The sequence below is a fragment of the Eretmochelys imbricata genome, chromosome 5 (assembly GCF_965152235.1).
Source record: "Eretmochelys imbricata isolate rEreImb1 chromosome 5, rEreImb1.hap1, whole genome shotgun sequence".
In the NCBI taxonomy this organism is placed as follows: Eukaryota; Metazoa; Chordata; order Testudines; family Cheloniidae; genus Eretmochelys; species Eretmochelys imbricata.
The window spans coordinates 44,319,798-44,340,505 of NC_135576.1; the positions used below are offsets into that span (position 1 = coordinate 44,319,798).

Here is a 20,708-nt window from a genome sequence, read left to right on the forward strand (position 1 = left end):
GTTTAAAACAAATAAAAGGAAGTATTTCTTCATACACTGCACCATCAACCTGTGGAACTCCTTGCCGGAAGATGTTGTGAAGGCGAAGACCATAAGTGGGTTCAAAAAAGAACTAGATAAATTAATGGAGGATAAATCCATCAATGGCTATTAGCCAGGATGGGCAGGAATGACGTCCCTAGCCTCTGTTTGCCAGAAGCTGGGAATGAGCGACAGGGGATGGATCACTTGATTACCTGTTCTGTTCATTCCCTCTGGAGCACCTGGCACTGGCCACTGTCAGAAGACAGGATGCTGGGCTAGATGCACCTTTGGTCTGACCCAGTAGGGCCATTCTTATGTTCTTATTGGTAGGTTGGAGTTAAGGTTGTTTGTCACAGTGTGATTTTTCAGGTCTTTGATGTAAGCATTGTATAAATAGAAATGAGTGCATTAGAGAAGGTGCTGGTGAGTACGGGTGGCTAAATGTAGTGAGGGCAGTGGGACATGCCTAGGAAAATGGTACTGTATTACGTTTAGAATTGTCCCACCTTGCACCAACTTCATTCCATCCTATTGGCCTGGGATTCCAAACCTGAACCATGTTCTATGTCTGTGTACAGTACCTGTTCATTAGGAATTCCATCTCCATCTGCATCCTCATCACAGGCATCTCCGAGTCCATCACCATCTGCATCTTCTTGTCCTGAGTTTGGAACAAATCTGCAGTTGTCCTACGCAAAAAATAAACCCAAGAAATATGACCAGCATTCCACAACATTACTTGAAATCTCTCTCCTGGGGGCTGACTGACTTTCTTTACTATTAACCTGAAAAGTTTCTTAATGAAATGTATTTTAAACAAAATAAGCATAAAAGAACTTGCAAAAGTGTTTATACTTCGTAGTGTTTCCCTCACTGCCTCTTCATGCCCCCACACTATCACTCCCCTGGGTGATTAAAAAGAAAAAGCCTCCTACCTTTCTGCAGCTATCAGCAGAGCATGAGAGTTTTTCATCAGGATAGCCATCAATATCTATGTCCTTTCCACAGATATAACCATCACCAGCCCAACCAATGCCACACTACAAATGAAAACACTAGTATAGAACCACAGAAAGACTGAAGATTCCACTTTGCAAACATGTACAGCAATGCTCAAGATGTGACCCTAGGTCAGTTTCAGAAAGGATCAATATGCTGTGCAGGAGGCACTAACATGTATAATGATATATTCAAGCACACATCGCTATCTGTTAAGGTAGGCATTGAGATTTAGCTCCAAACTTAAAATGTATCTGCTAATTTTGGATTGCCAGCGTCAGACACGTAGGGCCTGATTTTCAGAGGTGCTGAGTACCCACAACTCCAAATGACTCCAGTGGATGCTCAGATCCTCAGTGTCTCAAGGTGATCATCCAGAATTAGTGGTTGCTTTTGAAAAGGTAGGCATTAGTGATCCGAGGTGAAGCAGAGGTCAATAGTCTCCCTGAAAGACAACAAAATGCAAACCCACTGGAAAAAGAGCCAAAGTATGTAACATATATTCTGAGGGCCAGACTTTCAGAAAGAGAAGTCTGAAATCTCTCTGGAATATTTTACACACAATTATTTGCACGAGCAAATTGGGCATTTCTGCATACGACCGTTTAAGTATCTAAATTGCTATCAGTTCTCAAAAATACCTAATTTGTGGATGTAACTGCTGAAACTGCACACCCAAATGTCTGGGTAAAACTGCCAGTGGACTTCAGACCTCTCCTGACTGTCCTCAGCACCAATATCTAGAAATCTCTCTGTTACAGACATTTGAAGTATCCCAGTTTTTTCTTTGAAATAAATATACTTAAAACTGAGATGTACCTAGAGGGCCAGAGAGGGAGGGGATAGCAGAAGGAAAAATGTCTGATTTAGCTTCAGACCCCAGAAGAAAATTGTAGAGCATATGTGGTATTCATATGCAGGATCAGTCCCTTGCTTCCAGGGTGATGAGTTGGATGAGTTGCAAAGACTGAGGTTGGGTGAGGGAGCACTTCTGGTCACACTCTAGCAGGGATAGCTTCCTCATGCTGTCCCACCAATGCATTTCAATCTTGGTTTAGAGTTGCTACCTCCCAGGGTAGAAAGGGCAGTAAAGTCTATATATGTACTGTGTCCTTGGCCTCTCTACTGAGAATGCCATCTAGCAAGCCTGATAAATACTAGCTGTCATGGTGTTTTGGGGGTATTGAAACATATCCATAGAGAATTAGACTAAAACCAGCAGGTTATTTCACAGAAAGAAGTGAAAGGTGCTGTATCCCACTGGTTGGCCCAAGCAGATTAGTGATCTCTATAGACAGAATTTATAAACCCTTGCTACAGAAAGGGACTCTGAAATATTACAGTATTCTAGAGACCCTGCCCATAGAGCTGACATTTTTAAAGACATGGAATTGAGCTCTGCTGCAGTGAATCTCCACACACCTGATTCGTTCTACTGCATCTCTTTAAACAAAGACAAATAGGTTTAGAATGAAAACCTTCAACATAACAAGGAATAGTCTTTTGGCATCTCAGATTACTTTAACCAATGTCAAATTTAAATGACTCCTTCCGTATCTGATGCTTGCATACAAAAATAGAAATACTCCTAAGTAAATAGATCTGTCCAACCCTTTCATTACAACAGCAGAAAAAAAACCCTCATAATCTCTTAAATATACCATAGAGAAGAGCAATACAGATCTTTATTTAATGCAGTAGGCATTGGTTGTGATGTTTTCATTCTTTTAGACACAGTGGGGGAACTGCTGTTCCTGGTGTATGAATGCCTTGATATTAGTCTTCCTTGTGGCAAAAGAAATGAACTTCACTTGAAATTCTGCCTATACAAAGGTTACGCTATTAGGCCTATTGTATTTAAGGTTCCAGCTACACAAAAACTTCTGATTGAGTTTGTACCCCTTTAGTGGCACAGTTTGTGCCCACACGTTGCATGACTAATAACTACAGCAACCAGCTATGTGTCACCCTCGCCAGAGATCTAATCTGACGTGCTCAATCTTCAGGTAATCTGGTCAGAATACTCTTATCTCATTATGTAGACAGGAGCCCATAACCACACTTATATACCAGATAACCTTCCTCACAACTCACTGGACAGCAGAACATGGCCAGAGATCCATGTGATGCTGATGCTTGCTCTGTGCGCGTTGATGTTTGGCATACTTTTCTGCTGAGATCATACAGGATAGCAGCTCAGATAGCAGAGGCAGACTTTCCAGAACACAATCCTACAAATGCTGCTAGGCAGCATGGTAAATGTAGCCACCCAGATTTGGCTACCACGTAGATGTACTGGGGGGAGGGGAGAGAGTCTGCTATCTGGACACAACTGGACTGTTTTGTAACTGGGTCAAATGGTAATACTCTGGTTACAAACACACTTTTTTACTGATCAAAGTGTACACAGGCCCTAAAACATCCTGCTCATTGCCTCAGTAGGACTGTTTTTTCTAGTTTTTCTGGAGCAGCCTAAAATATATCCTATCATCAACTTACGGTACATGAAATCTCTCCTTGCCTCTCTTCAGTACACTGTGCATGGACACTGCATGGGTTCAAGGCTCGATTTCTGCAGCTGCTCTTAGCCTTGCATCCTTTGACCTGGTCTCCAGTATAACCAGGTTTGCATGGGCCACAGTGGTAAGAACCCTGTAAAGACCATCAATCATTTGCATGAGTTTCACTGTTTTGCATTAAAATTAAGCAATCCTCTTCCGAAACAGTGTGTCTGTGATTTGCCTCACACTGTTTGCTTATGATGTGCAGGCTAAGTTTCATGTTCGCTGAGGCGTCTTGCTAGCTCCTTTGTGAATAGACATTTTTTCACGTGCACTTAGTGCTATCAAACATGTGAGACTGACAGCTGTGGTGGGACCAAAGTCCCCTATTTATCCAGAGAACAGGTAGAGTACCAGCAGCAGCCCACACTCAGGATGAGCCAACTTCAAGGTGGGAAAGGATATTACAGTCTCCATGCCTGTTCATTCTTTGCTGAGCCCTTGTCTATGCACAGATTACAAATCAATTTAACAGGTGAAAAGCATGTGTGGACTCTTATTTTGGTATAAATCAGCCTTGTTTTGGTTTAGCTTCACTTAATTGGGAACAAGTTTAAGCTAAATTGAAACCAGCTGCTCTTAAGCTGAAGTAAATGTGTCCACCAAAAGTTTGCTCTGGTTTTGCTTAAATCAGTTTAAAAACTGACTTAAGCTAAACTGGTACAACTTCTGTCTGTTGATAATGTCTAGGATTTGACATAAATTAGATCAAAATAAACCTTGTTTAAACTGACATAAGTGTCCATGCAGCCTTTTGTATTGGCTTAACTAAATCAGCTTAAAATAACACTGAAACTACATCAGTGTGACTTTCTTACGTAAACAAGCCCAGAGATTCCAAGCAAGGATGTTGCAGTTAGTGCCTTTGCTACTGATGGTGGGTATTGTGATGTGGACAGGTTTACTAATGGGCTGTAATAAGCCCACACAGGCACTTCATTTGGTCTTGAGCTCTCTATTCCCCATGCTTAATTATTTTTAATCTTTTACTGTCCGGTGAAAAAACAACAACAAGAACATCAGTTAAAACCCCACCATAATCAATAATAACTTTCAACATTTTCAAAGACAAAGAAAGGGAACAAATATATATTGACATAACTAGACATGCAGCTCTATGTGTAAATAGTGAGTCTTTGTTTTATCAGGAGTTTCAGATGACTTCCTACCTCTTAAGCAGCAAAGCCTCATGGGTGACCTGTTAGAGTTGACCTAGTCCAGGTGGATTGGAAAAGCATACTCATAACCCACATATGTAGTATTTTGTCTGTACCAGGAAGGACATGGTTTTGTCTGGATTTGTTTAGGATTTTCATCTGTGCCATCTGATTTCATGGCAGTAAGCCACACAGTTTGAACGTGGAGATAGATGGAGAATTGTATAAATCAAATAATTCATGAGTGATAGTTTAGAAAATTGGCAGCTAGCTGAGATCTGCATGTGGTTAGGACTGTACGAAATCCAGTGCTTTGTGCAATTCTTTCCCCCCTTTATTTAAATAAAATTGATGGGTTCAGTTCACCCAGGCTCACAACTCCTGAAATCCGCTAGTTACTTTGGATTTGCACAATGTATTCTTAGCTGTATCATGGCTCCGAATCCAGTGGTGCCACATAAACCTAAGCACAACCTTGTGTGGGCCAAACAGATTCTACATATTTTAATAAAATTTAAAGTCACCTGTACTGATTTATATTTTAAGTTCAGTTTGTTTCATATCTATTTAGATAGGTTGTTTCTAGGTATAGCATTGTCTGTTTACACATTTGTGTAAGCTAAAATGATGTCAACATGATGGCAAAAACTAATGAATCAGCCTTTAGTGTATTGTGTTTGAAGTAGGCCACGGGTCTTATGAAATGCTCTGGTGGCCCGTGTATGGCCTGCAGGCCATAGGTTGGGCACTCCTGAGTTAAACAACCTTTAAAACAGCATTTCTTGACCCAGATGATACTTAATGGAGGCAGGGCAGACAGTCAGTCTGTTCCACTGATGAGCTTTTCAAGAACTGGCTTACCCAGAGGCCCACTTGTCTCCCTAAAGACTGCATGAAAAAGGGCTGAAGATCTCTAAAGGATGCCTGGTCTAGTAACAGGACAGAAGATGCATCAGATAGAAATGCTGTAGATGTTAAAAAAAGAGAAAGATATTCAGCAGAGGAAGGGGGTTTAGTAACACAATACTTAATTTATGTAAAAGTACCTCACCCAGAGCTTGCAGTTTGATATCACCAGAAGCACTCAATAAACTTAAATATTTAAATGTGGGGGTTCTCTTATTCTTTTTGTGTGAGTTTACTTAGCTATACACAGCAGACCATCTCATAGTGAAACAGCATTTAGCAGTAGGCTAAAGGGGTGTGAAAGGCCCAAAATGTATTAAAAGGAGCTTCCATGCCTTTTCTCCTCCTTTCACTCCTCTCATTCCACTTTTACTTCCACTCTGCTCACTCTTCTGTAATATAGCAGCTACATTTAACACCTATGCTGTTTGGTAGCTGTATCATTCCTCTTCTGCCCTGACTTCCCCTATATACTATGATGATTGAGAGAGAGAGAGAGAAATGGAGAGGTTGCCCCTATCTACAGGGCACCAGGAGGAATTGCTGGCTTCCAGTCTTGTTACAGCTACACCCAGTGGGGAGTGAAGATGTATATTTTCAGATGATGCCCCACCACAAATACTTGCACAATTGCCAGAACTCCCTGCAACTGCAGGGGATGAAGGGAAGACTGCTGTCATTGCTGGGTAAAGAGGAGAGGATGAGCTGTAGCTCACGAAAGCTTATGCTCAAATAAATTTGTTTGTCTCTATGGTGCCACAAGTCCTCCTTTTCTTTTTGCGGATACAGAGTAACACGGCTGCAACTCTGAAACCTGTCATGAAGCCATGCTAATTGTTCATTAAAAACTGGTTGTTTTAACTTTTAGGGAGGAGATGGGATTCTTTTTGTTTAGATAGTCAAAAGATATAATACAGAGGTTATCTCAAGCCAGAACCACAGATCCAAATCACAGCCTGATGTAAATGATCAGTTTTGAAAACAGTAAATGAAAGGGTACTTACCATGGTGTTTATGCACTGGGAATTTGGAATGCACCCTCCATTTTGGCCATTATTACATTCATCAATATCCAAGCAGACCTAACACAACAAAATAAGGAGTCTATAATAAAAAGCTAGTGAACCTTAGATCCAAGTGTGAAGGGAAATCACCCACTGACCACCTTCAAAGGCTTTAGAAACATGAACAAGTGTGTTCAATATGGCATTCAATCTGAATCAGAAATGGAGGAAGGGAGGTCCAAGGGTTAGGATGCCGGCCTGTGACCCAGGAGACCTGGATTCACATTCCTGCTCCACTACAGACTTTGTGACTGTGAACAAGTGACTTGGCCTCTCTGTGCCACCGTTCCCAGTCTGTAAGGTAGGGGTAGTGGTACTTCCCTACCACACAGAAGTGTTGTGATGCTAAATCAATTTTTGTTTGGTTTAATACAGCCAATATTTTTAGAGCCAGTTTAATTACAAAGAACTTCTTCCCAGTTAATGGACCTTGTATCTGCATAATGACTTTTGGCATTGCTTCTGAGGTAGCGCATTTCTTCCTTTTTTTTTTTTTTTTTTTTTTATAGCATAACTCAGCCTCAGAGGAAATCTAATTTGGCCCTATGAATACAGTGGCATTAACTTTTTCTTTTAAAATTACTTATTTTGTGTTTTATCTGTGATGGAAAAGCAGACTGTCTCTTAACAACTGCAAACAAAATGGCCATCTATAACAGCATAGAGCAGCAGTTCTCAAACTGGGTTGGGAGGGTCCCCAAAGTGGGTCACGACCCCATTTTAATGGGGTTGCCAGGACTGGCTTAGACTTGCCGGGGCCCAGGACCAAAGCCAAAACTGAGGGCTTCAGGGCTTAAGTTACAGGTCCCCTGCCCAGGGCTGAAGCCCTTGGGCTTCGGCTTTGGCCCCCCACCCAGGTGGTGGGCTCAGACTTTGGCTTTTGCCCCCCCCACCCAGGGCAGTGGGACTCGGAGGCGGTGGGGAAAGGGGCTCAGGCTTCGGTCCCCCTCCTGGGGTCGTGTAGTAATTTTTGTTGTCAGAAGGGGTCGTGGTGCAATGAAGTTTGAGAACTCCTGCCATAGAGTCTGTCCTAAACTAATGCCCTGTTAAATTTCCTATACATTGATGAGTGTAACATCAACATAACATATTACTATGTACAATGTGGAAGAACCAATTACTAAATTTTCTCACCTATATGCTCTGTTGCTTTTTTAGTCTGTTTGTGATACTTCTGAGAAACTCCTATAGAATTTCACGGGGTCTTAACCAGTAGGGTTCTATAGAAATTACACTAAAACCTATAGGGCTGTATTCGTATAGGAATGCGAAGCAGCCATGAACCTGGCAGATCTGGCCAACTGAAGTCTCTCCGAACCTAGGGGAGCCCATGTGTGGTGTAGCTGCCACTATAGTAACACTCAGGACTCAGCTCAGAATCTGGTCTATAGAGTTGTACGAAAGATGCCAACTTTACTGTAAGTTTTATGAACCATCCTATAGAAATCTACAGAAGGAAAATAAATCTCTTTTACAAGATATCATATGGACCTACAGAAAATTTGGCATTTTCTATCAAATCCTACAGGATGTTTCCCATTAGGTAAGGCTTTCTCCTGTCTCTCCTTCACCCCACATTAACCTGTTGTTATGGCTGTTAAAGTCAGGGACAAAATGATGTAGCCATCTATTCAATAATGCTACACTCTGCTGGGCTGCCCAAAACACTTGTAATTTTATTGAATGAAAAATAATTAGAATGTTTAATAGTTTTGTTTTAAACTGTATTTGGAAAGCAGAAGTGATATCAAACCAGCCTCTCACACTGGAGATGGCGGTGTGTCTGGCTGCCACTCACCTGCTTATTGTTCTTGGCAGTATTGATCCCCACCCCCTGAACTGTCTGTCCTGTGTATCCTGGGGGGCAAGCCTCACATCTGAAGCCTGGAACAATGTTCACACAGCGCACCCCAGGGAAGCACGGGCTATAGCGGCACTAAAAAGACACAAATGAATCATTGAACCTGCATCAGTGAGTCGATAACATTCTGTTGATCTCAGATTCCAAAACATGGCCTTTTAAAGCGGTACTTAAATAATATTGAATTCTATAGTTGTCCTAGAAGTCTCAAACCATGAGCTCAACTCTCCCCTCAGTTGTATGGGTTCAACTCCTGCTGAAGTCTGACCAAGTACCACTTGAATGGACATGACCGAAATAGAAAGCCCTGTAATAGCAGCAGTCATTAGATCGCTGGGGAATGACTGTCCACCTGTATTCAATGAACATATAAATAGCAGCATTTTGCTGTTGTTTGTATTTGATATAATACAGGGGGGAAAACATAACCTGAAAATGAATTAATTAAAATGGCAGATGCCCTGTTGCAGTCCTGCCCCTGTCTAGTATATGTCAAATACTAACACCATTTGTTAATTGGCAGACAAATCCTGAATATGTTTATTTTTCAACTCCCTAGATAGGCACCACACTTTAGAAAAGATGTGGACAAACTGGAGACAGACCAGAGGAGAACAATGAAAATGATAAAAGGTTAGAAAACTGAGTTATCAGGAAAGGTTAAAGAAACTAGGCATGTTTAGTCTTGAAAAAAGAAGACTCAAAGGGACAGTCTTCTAATATGTTAAGGGCTGTTATAATGAGGATGGCAATCAATTGTTCTCCATGTTCACTGAAGGTAGGTTAAGAAGTAATCAACATATAAACATTATATATATATATTGTAACAGACTACTAAACAGAAAATTGGGAGAAATAAATCATGCTTTGGAGCCTAATAGAATAAAAGATTTTATAAAAGCATAATCTGCAATGTGAATTTAAATGTAAGACAGACATCTTGCTCATTAGGTCCAATGTAGCTCCTGATTTGAAAAAGTAGATTTCTTTTTAGCCAGTAGAGGGAGCTCAAACAATGTCATTATTTATAGAAGAGACATGCAGTTCAAAATACATATTAAGACAATATTTTAAGGTTGTGCGGTACATCCCCAAACAAATCAGCAACGCTTCCTCCTGGCCTTACTAGAGAGGCCTTACTAGAGAGATGTTAACAGTCTCAAGGCTCAGACAGGGATGAGGATGGCTCCCAGTTGGAATTCTAGATTCCTTTTTAACAGTTATTGAATACAAAACTCCTATTTAAATGCCCTGGTTTCATGATGTGCAGAAGCAGTTAACGTATCATTGTGTCTCCCTCTGTAAAGTGTCCTTCCTGGACAACTGGACAGTTTGGGTGTGGGTAAGGCCATAGAGAGCATTCCACTGGTTCAAATGCACCCCACATTTAGCCTAGTGTGACAACCCATCCCTAACTGGGTGGGACAGTCCCAAAATGTACATTTCAAGTCCCAGGACCAGGCTGAATGAGTCTGGAACAGCATTTGTCCTGGATTTCCTGCAGCACCACTCTGCGCCTACTCAAGGGCAGTGCCAGATTCTTCCCAGTGGGGAGGCTTAGTCCTGCCCCCTCTGTGGTCCCATCCCCTGAACCTTCTCTTATACTGAGGCCCCACCCGCTAGTCAGGCCAGAAGCCAGAGCCAAGCAGTAGTAAGAGCTGCCCAGGGAGCCCGGGCTGCTGTGGGGAACCCCAGAGTCCCAGACCCTTCACCTACCCAGGGTGGTGTGCCCTGAGGGGGTGGGGACATGGGCCAAGGGCTGCTCTTGGGCACCACAGCCCCCCACCCAGGGCTGGAAGAGCAGCGGTTCCCAAACTGTGGGGTGCGTGGAGGAATGTTTGGGGGCAGGGGTGGCAGGGCCCAGGCCAGCCCCATGGGGTGCAGGAAGTGATCACCACCCAGCCCCGGTTGGCCCCCAGCTCTGCTCTGGCCCCACCCCCAGCAGTAGCCCTGCTTCAGCTCCGGCTCTGGCGGGGTTGGTGCAGACAGGGATGGGGGGAGCACAACCGTGAAAAGTTTGGGGACTGCTGAAGTAGAGGGTCCAGGGCTCCCCACAGTAGCTTGGGATCCCTGGGTGGTTCTTACCAATGCCTGGTTCCAGCTTCCGGCCTGACCAGAGGGCGGGGCCTTGGGAAGAGGAGGAGCAGGGGGTGGGGCTCCTGTATTTGTCCCATTTTTGCATTTTGAAAAGGTGGCCACCCTAATTTAGCCCAACAAAAGTTATCATTTGATGGCCTATGTGAGATGAGTTGTAGGCATTATTCCAGTTTTTAACAGACGTGCTCTTGTAAAGAAAAAGTCCCACATTGATTGGCAATTTATTGGCCCTATCAGCATAAAGGTGAAGGTCTGAATGGGCATGGCGTGTGTCTGTTCTATATCTTTTTGGCAAAAATTTCACCACTGTTTCTGACACTAACTCAGCTCCACCATGGTGGGGCACTAGTGCCTATGTTGTTAACACTGTGTGATCTGACCATGTTCAAAGCAAGCCTGAACCACTCATGTTGAACACACTAGCGACCAGTCTGGATTAGTCCTCCCACAACTTCTACCATGGGTAGAGCTGCTCCACTGGTAGTAACAGGATTTTTGCTTAAAATCACCAGGGCAGGGAAGGCTCTGGAGACTGACGTTCCCTTGCACACCTACCATAGGTAAGGACAAGGTCCATCCAGGTGTGGACTGAGTCAGAGTAGCAAGTGTGAGGAAGCTGTTTGTGCTATGCCTATTGGACCAGATTTACAAACCCAGACCTCCATTTTTGTGCTTGACATAACAGTAGGCACAATTCATGTGATGTTTAAGCACCTGACTCTACCCACAAATGAGGTAACTGGAACATACATTCAATTTCTTCAACTTAGTTTTCCCTCTATAAGATTCTTTTAATAAATGGACACAAATAGACTCATGTACCTTCTCTCTCTGACTTGCACACACAACATCACCCAGCAATCAAAACAACTATCAAATACTCAAGCTATTTCTCCTGCTGGCTGCGGAGGAAGAAAGAGAGATTGTTATTTCTATTTTTAATTACTTGGGAGGTGCTTAGACGCTATGATGTACACCTGCAGATTAAACACTTAAGCCTATGTCTACGCTGCAGCTGGGTGGGGAGATTCCCAGTGCGGGTAGACAGACAGCCTCGCACTAAAAATAGCAACATGAGCATTACTGCACAGGGGGGCGGCTCAGGCTAGCCTCCCAAGTCCAAGCCCACTCAACATCGGGGCTCAGGCAGCTAGCCCAAGCAATCACCAGTGCCCAACAGCCACACCGTTATTTTTAGCATGCTAGCTTAAGCAGAGCTCGCAGAGTCCGTCCACCTGTGCTGGGAATCACAGTTGCAGCTCCCCATGGGTATGTCTACACTGCAGACCAAGCCCCATTCTGTCTGCACACAAACCTGTCTGAGTTGGTCAGCAAATACTCAGAACCCAGGTCCTTGGACACTGCTAGTGGGGTGGGTGGGAGCCCAAGTCCTACTGTGACTCGGGTCCAAACACCGCTATTTTGCAGTGTGGACGCAGCTCAGACTACAGATTTGAGTCAGTAGCTCTGTGTAGTGCAGTATAGATGCATTAGGAATAGCTGTGAAACCCAGGCCCAGCATTTGTAAGCCCAGGTTTACCATGCAGTGTGGATGCTCAAGTGTGGTCTTGGAAACACCGAGTCCACAAGCCTGGGTCCCACAGAGGGTTTACAATGCAGTGTAGAAATACCCTCTAAGTGACTAGACAGTCTGCAAATAACTGCAGACATAAATCTGCAGATATAAAAACAGAAGCCTGTTAAATATTGCCTGAAAAGTAAATGTTTGTGCCTTTTTTTATGCTTCTTTATGATGTACAAAGAAGGTGTACAATTTTATTTCCCCCTTCAAAATATCAGGAATATTGAGTGCTTTTTTTATTGAGTGGCTTTTTGAAAATGTGGGTTGGGAGCTTTTTCAGCCCTCAGTTGAAAGGGAGTGGGAGTGCTGAATTTTTAACAAAGGAAGCTCCCCTCCCACCAAACTGTTCTGAGTTAAGTAAGTGCTGCAGCCAACCAAAATACAAAGAACCTGATTCTCTGCTCCATTACACCATATTTTTTCCCAACAGCAATCAGTATAAAGAAGTGGAAAATTAGGACCAAGGAAGTGTGGGTGGTGGATGGTGGGGTTTTTTGTTTTTTTTTTTTTTTTTTCAAAACACTTCTGAATAATTCTTACTTCCTCTTTCGATTAATCAGGTTTCATTTCCTTGGTTTTTCAGATGTCATTAATCTGTTAATTCTCAAGTCTCCAATGGTGAACAAAACCTGACTTTCTAATGTAGAACCACTCTCCCTCCCACAAAAATATAAAAATAATCCTTTTAGGTTTTCTTTATACATCATAAAGAAGCAAGAAAGGGCACCATCCCAATGTTTATTCCTTTGCAATTGACCTTTACAGCTGAATTGAAAATCTGGCCAATTTTGTGAATAAACTGACTTCAGTCTTCAAGGCTGTTAAACTGAAACTTTTTATGAGCACTGAAATTCAGAGAAATAAAATCCACATCAACAGGAAGTGCTTCTGCAGTTCTGCCCCATAACTGATGAAATTTAATCTTTTTGTGGAATCCCAATAACTGTGTCAATAGCTCTGCCCTTTCAATGTAACATTCAGAGAGGAGTAAAATGAAAATACATACTGCAGATACTTGAAAAATAAATACAGTAGTCTTGAGTCACCACAGTATAACTCCAAATTTTCACCCATGTAACTTCACTGACAACAATGGAGTCATGGCAACATACCTCTGGTGTAATGGAGTGGAGAACTTGGCCCAGGATTTATTAATATTCAGTGTGCAGCCAGTTAGTGAATGGTGCAGAAAGCAAGAGTCAGCAGCCCTTTATGTGAGAAATGAGTTGGGATTTTTTTCTTTTTACAAGTCAATATTTTACCTCATCAATATCTGAGCATGTAACTCCATTTCCTGTGAACCCTTCGGGACAGGGCCCACACTGAAATCCATCTGCTGTCTCTGTGCACCTGACCCCCCTGGAACAGGAGTTGGCTTCGCATTTGGGTTTAGGGGGCAGTGGGGGCAGAGTTGGAAAGTTTGTAGCTCCCAAACCTTTGAGTAGAAAGAACAGCAGTTTTAGTGATTCAAGGAAATATCCATCATGCATTTCAATTGGCAAGTGTTCTAGGAGATACATAATCCACTGCTCAGCAGTGGGATTGTGTTTCTACATCATAAATATCCTTTACGTTGGCTGGTCTGCGGAAGTAGCAACTTCTTGGATTGTGATTGAGGAGACTTTTGTTTGGGAACTGATCAAGAACCTGCAGAATAGTGGAGGTTAAGGCTATGTTGTATATGTCACAGGGATATGAATGTCTTTCTGCTGAGTTAGTCCCAGAGCAGATTTATAAATTTATAACTTCTGATGTTGGCCAGAGCAAAGCAATAAGTGCAGGTTAGAGTGACCTAACAAGGACAAATGGGGAACAGGTCCCAGAGGGATTATAGGTTGATGGTACTATTGGAAAGACAAGGTGAGCCATTACTCTGGCTAAATCAGCAATGCTGCCCTCAGTGTAAAAAACAGAGCTATTATTTCACCTCAGAGAGATGAGAATTTACGAGGAGTGAAAAAAGGGGAGGGAGGAGGCAGCAAGTGGCAGCATATTGAATATGTGACAGAGTATCCAGAACATTGTTTCATGTACTGAGAGACTGACCAGAGGGGGAAAGGACAAATCTGGGAGAACGAGACAGGTGCCAGAATGGTACCAATGCATATAATTTATCCCTTCAGCTGATTAACACAGTGCAGGTTTTAAAGAAACTTCCTGTGGCTCTAGTCTGTGTCTCACATGTTTGAAAACTAAGCTAGCTGAAGCTTAATCAAGGTGAGATTCAGTGGGGGGCTGATAGTGTGGGAAAAGCTACTGGAAGATCTGGCAACAATTATTCCTACTCCTCTGAATAAGGGGGGGGGTGTCCTCTGCTGGTAAAAGAGTTGGCATTTAGGGGAACTTGTTGGATTCCCAGCTATGAATTCTAGCTATTCCCAGCTAGAATTCCCAGGATTCTTCAGAAAGGCTTTTATAATTCTCTCTGTTTGGCCAGGAGATTGCCCATTTATTTTGAATACAGACCTTGCTACTGTACGTATACCTGTGTCACCTCAGGATTAGACTACTTCAATGCAAGGTTCGTATAGATTCCCTACATCAGCCTGGCAATGCGAGCTGGCGCCGAAAGTGGCTGTTTGTTTGTTCATCTATTCTACTAAGGTTCTTAACAACATGCATATTAAGCAGTTTTCAGAGTTTTCAGAGTTCACATTGTAAGGAGAGTGGTCACTTTAGATAAGCTATTACCGGCAGGAGAGTGGGGTGGGAGGAGGTATTTTTTCATGCTTTGTGTGTATATAATAAGATCTTCTAAACTTTCCACAGTATGCATCCGATGAAGTGAGCTGTAGCTCACGAAAGCTCATGCTCAAATAAATTGGTTAGTCTCTAAGGTGCCACAAGTACTCCTTTTCTTTCTTCATATTAAGCAGTGTATCTCCCAGGGGCCATGTGGCACCGGTGGTCCACGATCCGCACGCAGGTAGAATCTGAGGTCCTGAGGTGCACATAGTAGGTTTTAGAAAGATAAGGTGGGTGAGGTAATATCTTTACCTCACCCACTTTGTCTCTCTAATATCCTGGGGCCAACACAGCTACAATAATACTACATACATAGTAAGTTTTGACCTTCCTACTGGGGATTCCCTCCATCTCTCCCTGCACGAAATACCGTTAGAACAGTGGTCACCAAAGGTGCTGGAACACCGTCTCTTGAAAAGAGAGGGAACTGCTATCAGGATAATCTTTGATGGGCTCTCCACTAGAACTGAACTGACTCTTGGTCTGAAATAGTCTGAATGCAATTACCTTCCTGGCATGCTAAAAGGCTAAGCTCCTGGGGTAGGGGCATGATGAGGGCTACTTGTTTTGGATGAGGTAGAGTATTGTTTGGTTTTGACTGGTTATTTTCTGGTTTTGGGGGGAGCGGAAGCTTTAGGCTTTACCCCAATAGGAATCTATTTTTAACTTAAGTCAAAGATGCCTAGAGCCCAGAAGAATAGGCTTGTTTGTCAATACTTCCTATAAATCAAATCGTGGCAATCCAATGAGGATTGTTTTAAAACAATTGCAAATCTTATGTGGTCCTCTCTTAATTTTATAGAAAATACAGGAATACTTACCACATGCCTGGCATTCTGATATAGTATTTCTCAAAAAAGTTGTTTCCTTGATCTTTAGGGTACAGAAAATATGTATTAGTTGGGTGACTAACTTGTGCCTGGCTGCCCATAGCAGCATTATATCTTGTCTAGACGTTAATAAAATCACTAAACATTCACAAAGTACCTTATAATGACAGGGTCTGATTTTGCAAATGCTTACTCCCAAGCATGGTGCTACTTAGCATGAGTAGTCCTATCATCTTCTGTAGAGAACTACTCTACACAGATTGTACATTGACTTCCATAGGGCTACTCATGGTGGTAAGATTTATGGCCACAATTTAGTCCATCCCTATTCAGCAAAGCACTTAGTAGGTGCTTAACTGTAGGCATGTGTTTAGATGCCATTGACTTAAATGGGACTTAAGCATGTGCCTACAGTTCAGCATGTGCTTGAGCACTTTGCTGAATAGAGGTAGACTTAAGCATATGCCTAAATGCTTTGCTGAACTGGGGCCTAAGTGCAGTAGAAAGTGTTTGCAGAATCAGGCCCATAGTTAGTAAAAGATATTTAGCAAATCAGTAAAACACTAGCGACTTCACACCAGTGAGGCAAATAGTGCAATTAGTTTCCTTTTCATGTGCAAGACTACCTTTATCTAGCTAGCCAATGGGCTAGAATAGTAGCTACAGCTCTTCTGCACTCTGAATGGAGGGGTTTCTGGTGAATGGAGCTATATAAGTGGGCCATCTCCTGCCCCACCTCTAGTGGCCCCTCCACAACATGCCCAAATGTGTAGGTCCCCTACAGGGTCATTTCATTCCCACTGCGCAGACAGAAAGCTTTGTACAGGAGCATCACACTTAGGTAAATTCTGCCCTAAAGCTGCACGAAGCCGTGCTCTAATCTGGATTTGAGGTATTCGTGCTGAAAGCCTCATACAGTACCTGCTGTCTGAGAAGGTCTTTCACATCTCCTAGTATTTGGTTCATTTGCATCATGTGACCCATGAATTGCCTATTAAAATCATCTGTAGGGACAACAAAAATGAGAAGTCATGCACAACGTTAGTAGCTTTTTGTTCATTTGCCAAGATCAGCACTGAAGTCTGAACTGAAACCGTCTTAGAGGATGAGCTAGAGCAGATAACTCATAATATCTTAGCATCAGTAGGGAGGGAACACAATGGAAATACAATAGCTTTAATTTTTAGGAAAGCATCTGTGTGAACTCAATATTCTTCAGAAATACTGGATTCAAAGCACTGAAGATTGAACTCCTTTTTAGCCACACAACAGGGACAGCAAACGCAGAGGAGATGCAAACTTCTCCACATTGGTGCAACACGGTGGGAGAACCATCTTCAAGAGTTAGAGGACAGTTATAGCTCCAGGCCCATTCAATGTCTGGACTCTTTGCTGATACTGTCAACAAGTACACCAGTTAGAACTAGCTGTGTTGCTGGCTCCACTAGGAACCAGGCTGAGATGACTAATCTCAGGCAAGGTGACCATATTTTCAAAATAAAAAGGAGACACTTCTGTGGTGGTGGTTTTTAGGGTCAAAAAATAGCCATGCAAAAGAAATGTGTGCTGATACCACTACTGCCCATTTCTGACTCAGCAGAAGCATGTACATATGTCTCAGAGTGGAGGACTTTTTCCCTTTACTGAATGTTCTGAATGAGTTTATCATGATGCACTGGACATGTCAATAACATTCACTGTGAGTCAAAGAACAGATTTGACAGTATCTACATTCATTTGACTTTTCCTTCCACTCTGCACACTGTTCATCACACTGAAAGCTAGTTCCCTGGGACTGTTTGTTCCTGGTAGACATAGATCAAATTCTGCTCAGTAGAGCAGTACATCTTGAATATATATTTTGTTATTATTATATATTATATATATATAAATTTTGATAGTCTAAATTAAAATTGAAGACATTTCAGGTGTCCAGAAGTAAGTTTGGGAGACGCCAGGATGTCATATGAAAAGCCAGGCCTCTCATGGCAAAACCAAGACACATGGTTACTTTAACTTCAGGGCATCCTAAAGCCATCAAATGGTATCAACAACTAGTCACTACCCATCTGACCTGGATTTGAACTGATGAGAGGTGAAACACCTAGTATCTCCAAATTAGGGCTTTCTGACCCATCTCACTGTGTGTCTGTATATAACTCTCACAGAAGGTTATTCAATCAAGCGCCAATTAATTTACTCCTTTGTTAATTTAAATCTAGATATCTGCAAAATTCACAAGATATGTATTGATATTTTTGCATTCTAAGCAGGTAGAGTATTTTGAAATTGTTAAATATATAGTTGCTATATGTAAGTTTACATATACTTTATTTGCTGCAGTATTGAATGCTTATATGGAAATTGGTCTTATTAATGTTTACTAAATTGTTTTGTACTTCAAAGCATTTCTGGTCTGATCCGGCATGCTCAGGGGACTTGACCAATTTGAAAGATACTGGCTTTTCTTCATTTCAGATTTTTCTCATCAAAATAATAAAAGAAGCTGAGGTAACCTGGAACTGCTACATCTGTTCAGTCCCAACTTTTATTTTTTTGGGAGACTTAATATCTTGGCCATTTCAAAAATACTTAAGTGTGGAACTTGGCTTGCAAGCTGTCAGGCCAGATGTAGTAACTTTTCTTTACAAAGAATTGGTTTAGCCATTATTGATTGAGATCTGCAAAAAATGTAAAATTCTTATGGTTTCAGAGGCTGCTTTGTTGCCAGCCTCTAAATCAAAAACAGATCAGGTGTGAACACTTAATTTTTGTAGACTTTTAAACCTTTGGACTAATGGCTTTTAGTGCTGTGAATTGTACAGGATGGTTTTGAAATGCCCAGATATCTAAATTTGCATGCACCAAAAATGCTTCCTGTAACATTTTTTCTTCTACATTTAAAGCCAAATCCTGCCCCCATTCTGCAGTTGTAGTAGGTCCTAAACATAGGAGAATTATCAAAGCTCCACTGCAAAAACCAAGCTTCAGAGAAGCTGTTAACACGGTTGTTCAGCAAGCACATGGCACAAGCAGTGACCCATGGCAGCTTGTTCCAGGAGGGAGCTGGGGCAAGCCAGAGGTGTGGCCAATAGGTATGAAACTACATGGATCTACTAGCCCAGTTCTGTGTCAGCCAAAAACCCTAAACCAAACTAAACCAGCCAGGTTGTTGTTAAATGCCTCACCCTGGTTTTGTCTACTGTAAAAATCTACGTTTTGCTTTATATTTCTGTCCACAATGACAGGGCCCAAAACTTACACATCCAGCCCCTACCCAGGATCACTATATTCCCATCTCACATCAGCATTGCTCAAGTCTTCTGGCCAGCTAAGGAGGGTCTCAAAGGGATGCTGCTGCCATAGCTGGCATCTGAGTAAGGAGTCCTAGGGCAGGCTATCAAGACCACTGACAGTTCTTTATCTCCCAGACTCTCCACCACTCCCATGTACAGCTCAACTTAAATGAGCCTCTCCTAAAATACATGGGTCCTATACCCATGGATGGCTAAGCATTTCCATTCCTGTTTGTTCTGGCTAAATGTAGTGCGTTCACTTGATACATTATTGTTGTAAAAGATACACAGTGAAACATACAGGATGTGCAATCCAGCTGAGTTAATATTGCTGTTGGAACATTTGCATCTCTTCTTTCATGATTTTAATTATGAAGATATTATATTAACATAGGTTTTTTGCATTTAATATTATATGAATTCCATTTGAAAGTGAGTACGTGATTGAAATTGGAGGCCAGCACAAAATGCTCATCCAGGTCTCATAAAAGGCCACATCTAACTACCAAATAGGAAAGGGTTTCACCCTTAAGTTATTAATTAGTGAACAAAAATTACAGAAATATTTCCAAAAGGGAATAATGCAAGGCCTCAGTTTGGAAATCTTGCTCACTGAGTTTTGTGTCTTTACAAGTGACAGTGCTGAATTAATTTCCTGATGTATCTGTAAGTGCATGCCAATTTAGGGGAAAGAAGAAGGAACCTTTAGTACTAAACCCCTCAAGACTTGTACATCTTATGACTTATGAGGAGAGGCTGAGGGAGCTGGGATTGTTTAGCCTGCAGAAGAGAAGAATGAGGGGGGATTTGATAGCTGCTTTCAACTACCTGAAAGGGGGTTCCAAAGAGGATGGCTCTAGACTGTTCTCAACGGTAGCAGATGACAGAACGAGGAGTAATGGTTTCAAGTTGCAGTGGGGGAGGTTTAGATTGGATATTAGGAAAAACTTTTTCACTAAGAGGGTGGTGAAACACTGGAATGCATTACCTAGGGAGGTGGTGGAATCTCCATCCTTAGAGGTTTTTAAGGTCAGGCTTGACAAAGCCCTGGCTGGGATGATTTAACTGGGAATTGGTCCTGCTTCGAGCAGGGGGTTGGACTAGATGACCTTCAGGGGTCCCTTCCAACCCTGATATTCTATGATTCTATGATTCTATGATCTAAACAAAAATATAAAGTATCATGGAAATGGAAACCTGCAACAGGGGACATCTGAAGCTAAAAGCAAAGCGTCTCCAGTCATCATTATTAAGGGTACAATTCTGTCATGGAAGTCATGGATTCCATGACTTTTGGGGACCTCCATGACTTCTGCAGTGGCAGGGCCAGAGCAGCGATTAGGCCCAGGGATGCTGGAGCAGTGGTTAGCAGCCAGTACCCAGGGCTGCCGGATCAGCATCCCCAGGGCTGAAGCAGCAGGAGTGGAGGGGCGGTTTGGGTCAGCCCCTGCCTCAAGAGCAGCAGCGCGGCTGGAGCAGCTGCCGTGGTCGGCCCCAGGGCTGCCAGAGCAGCCGCAGGCAGCTAGACCCTGGGGCCAGTGGAGCAGCAGCCCTCATGGTCCCCCTCCGGCAGCGCTCCCACTGTT

General features: G+C 42.5%; 1 protein-coding gene across 3 annotated transcripts in view; it reads right to left on the minus strand.

The window, feature by feature from the left end:
* The window catches only part of THBS4 (thrombospondin 4), a 56,452-nt gene that overhangs the window by 20,962 nt on the left and 14,782 nt on the right, over window positions 1-20,708 (minus strand). The window contains exons 5-13 of one of the 3 annotated variants that reach the window (XM_077816303.1): window positions 16,748-16,830; window positions 15,806-15,869; window positions 15,417-15,462; window positions 13,514-13,658; window positions 8,510-8,647; window positions 6,652-6,729; window positions 3,523-3,675; window positions 960-1,064; window positions 606-713 (exon numbers count right to left, since the gene is read on the minus strand). In XM_077816303.1, the coding sequence (XP_077672429.1) occupies window positions 606-713; window positions 960-1,064; window positions 3,523-3,675; window positions 6,652-6,729; window positions 8,510-8,647; window positions 13,514-13,658; window positions 15,417-15,462; window positions 15,806-15,869; window positions 16,748-16,830 (920 nt within the window). Of the gene's footprint in view, window positions 1-605; window positions 714-959; window positions 1,065-3,522; window positions 3,676-6,651; window positions 6,730-8,509; window positions 8,648-13,513; window positions 13,687-15,416; window positions 15,463-15,805; window positions 15,870-16,747; window positions 16,831-20,708 lie in introns of all 3 variants that reach the window. The other 2 variants (XM_077816304.1, XM_077816302.1) reach the window with 2 other exon arrangements.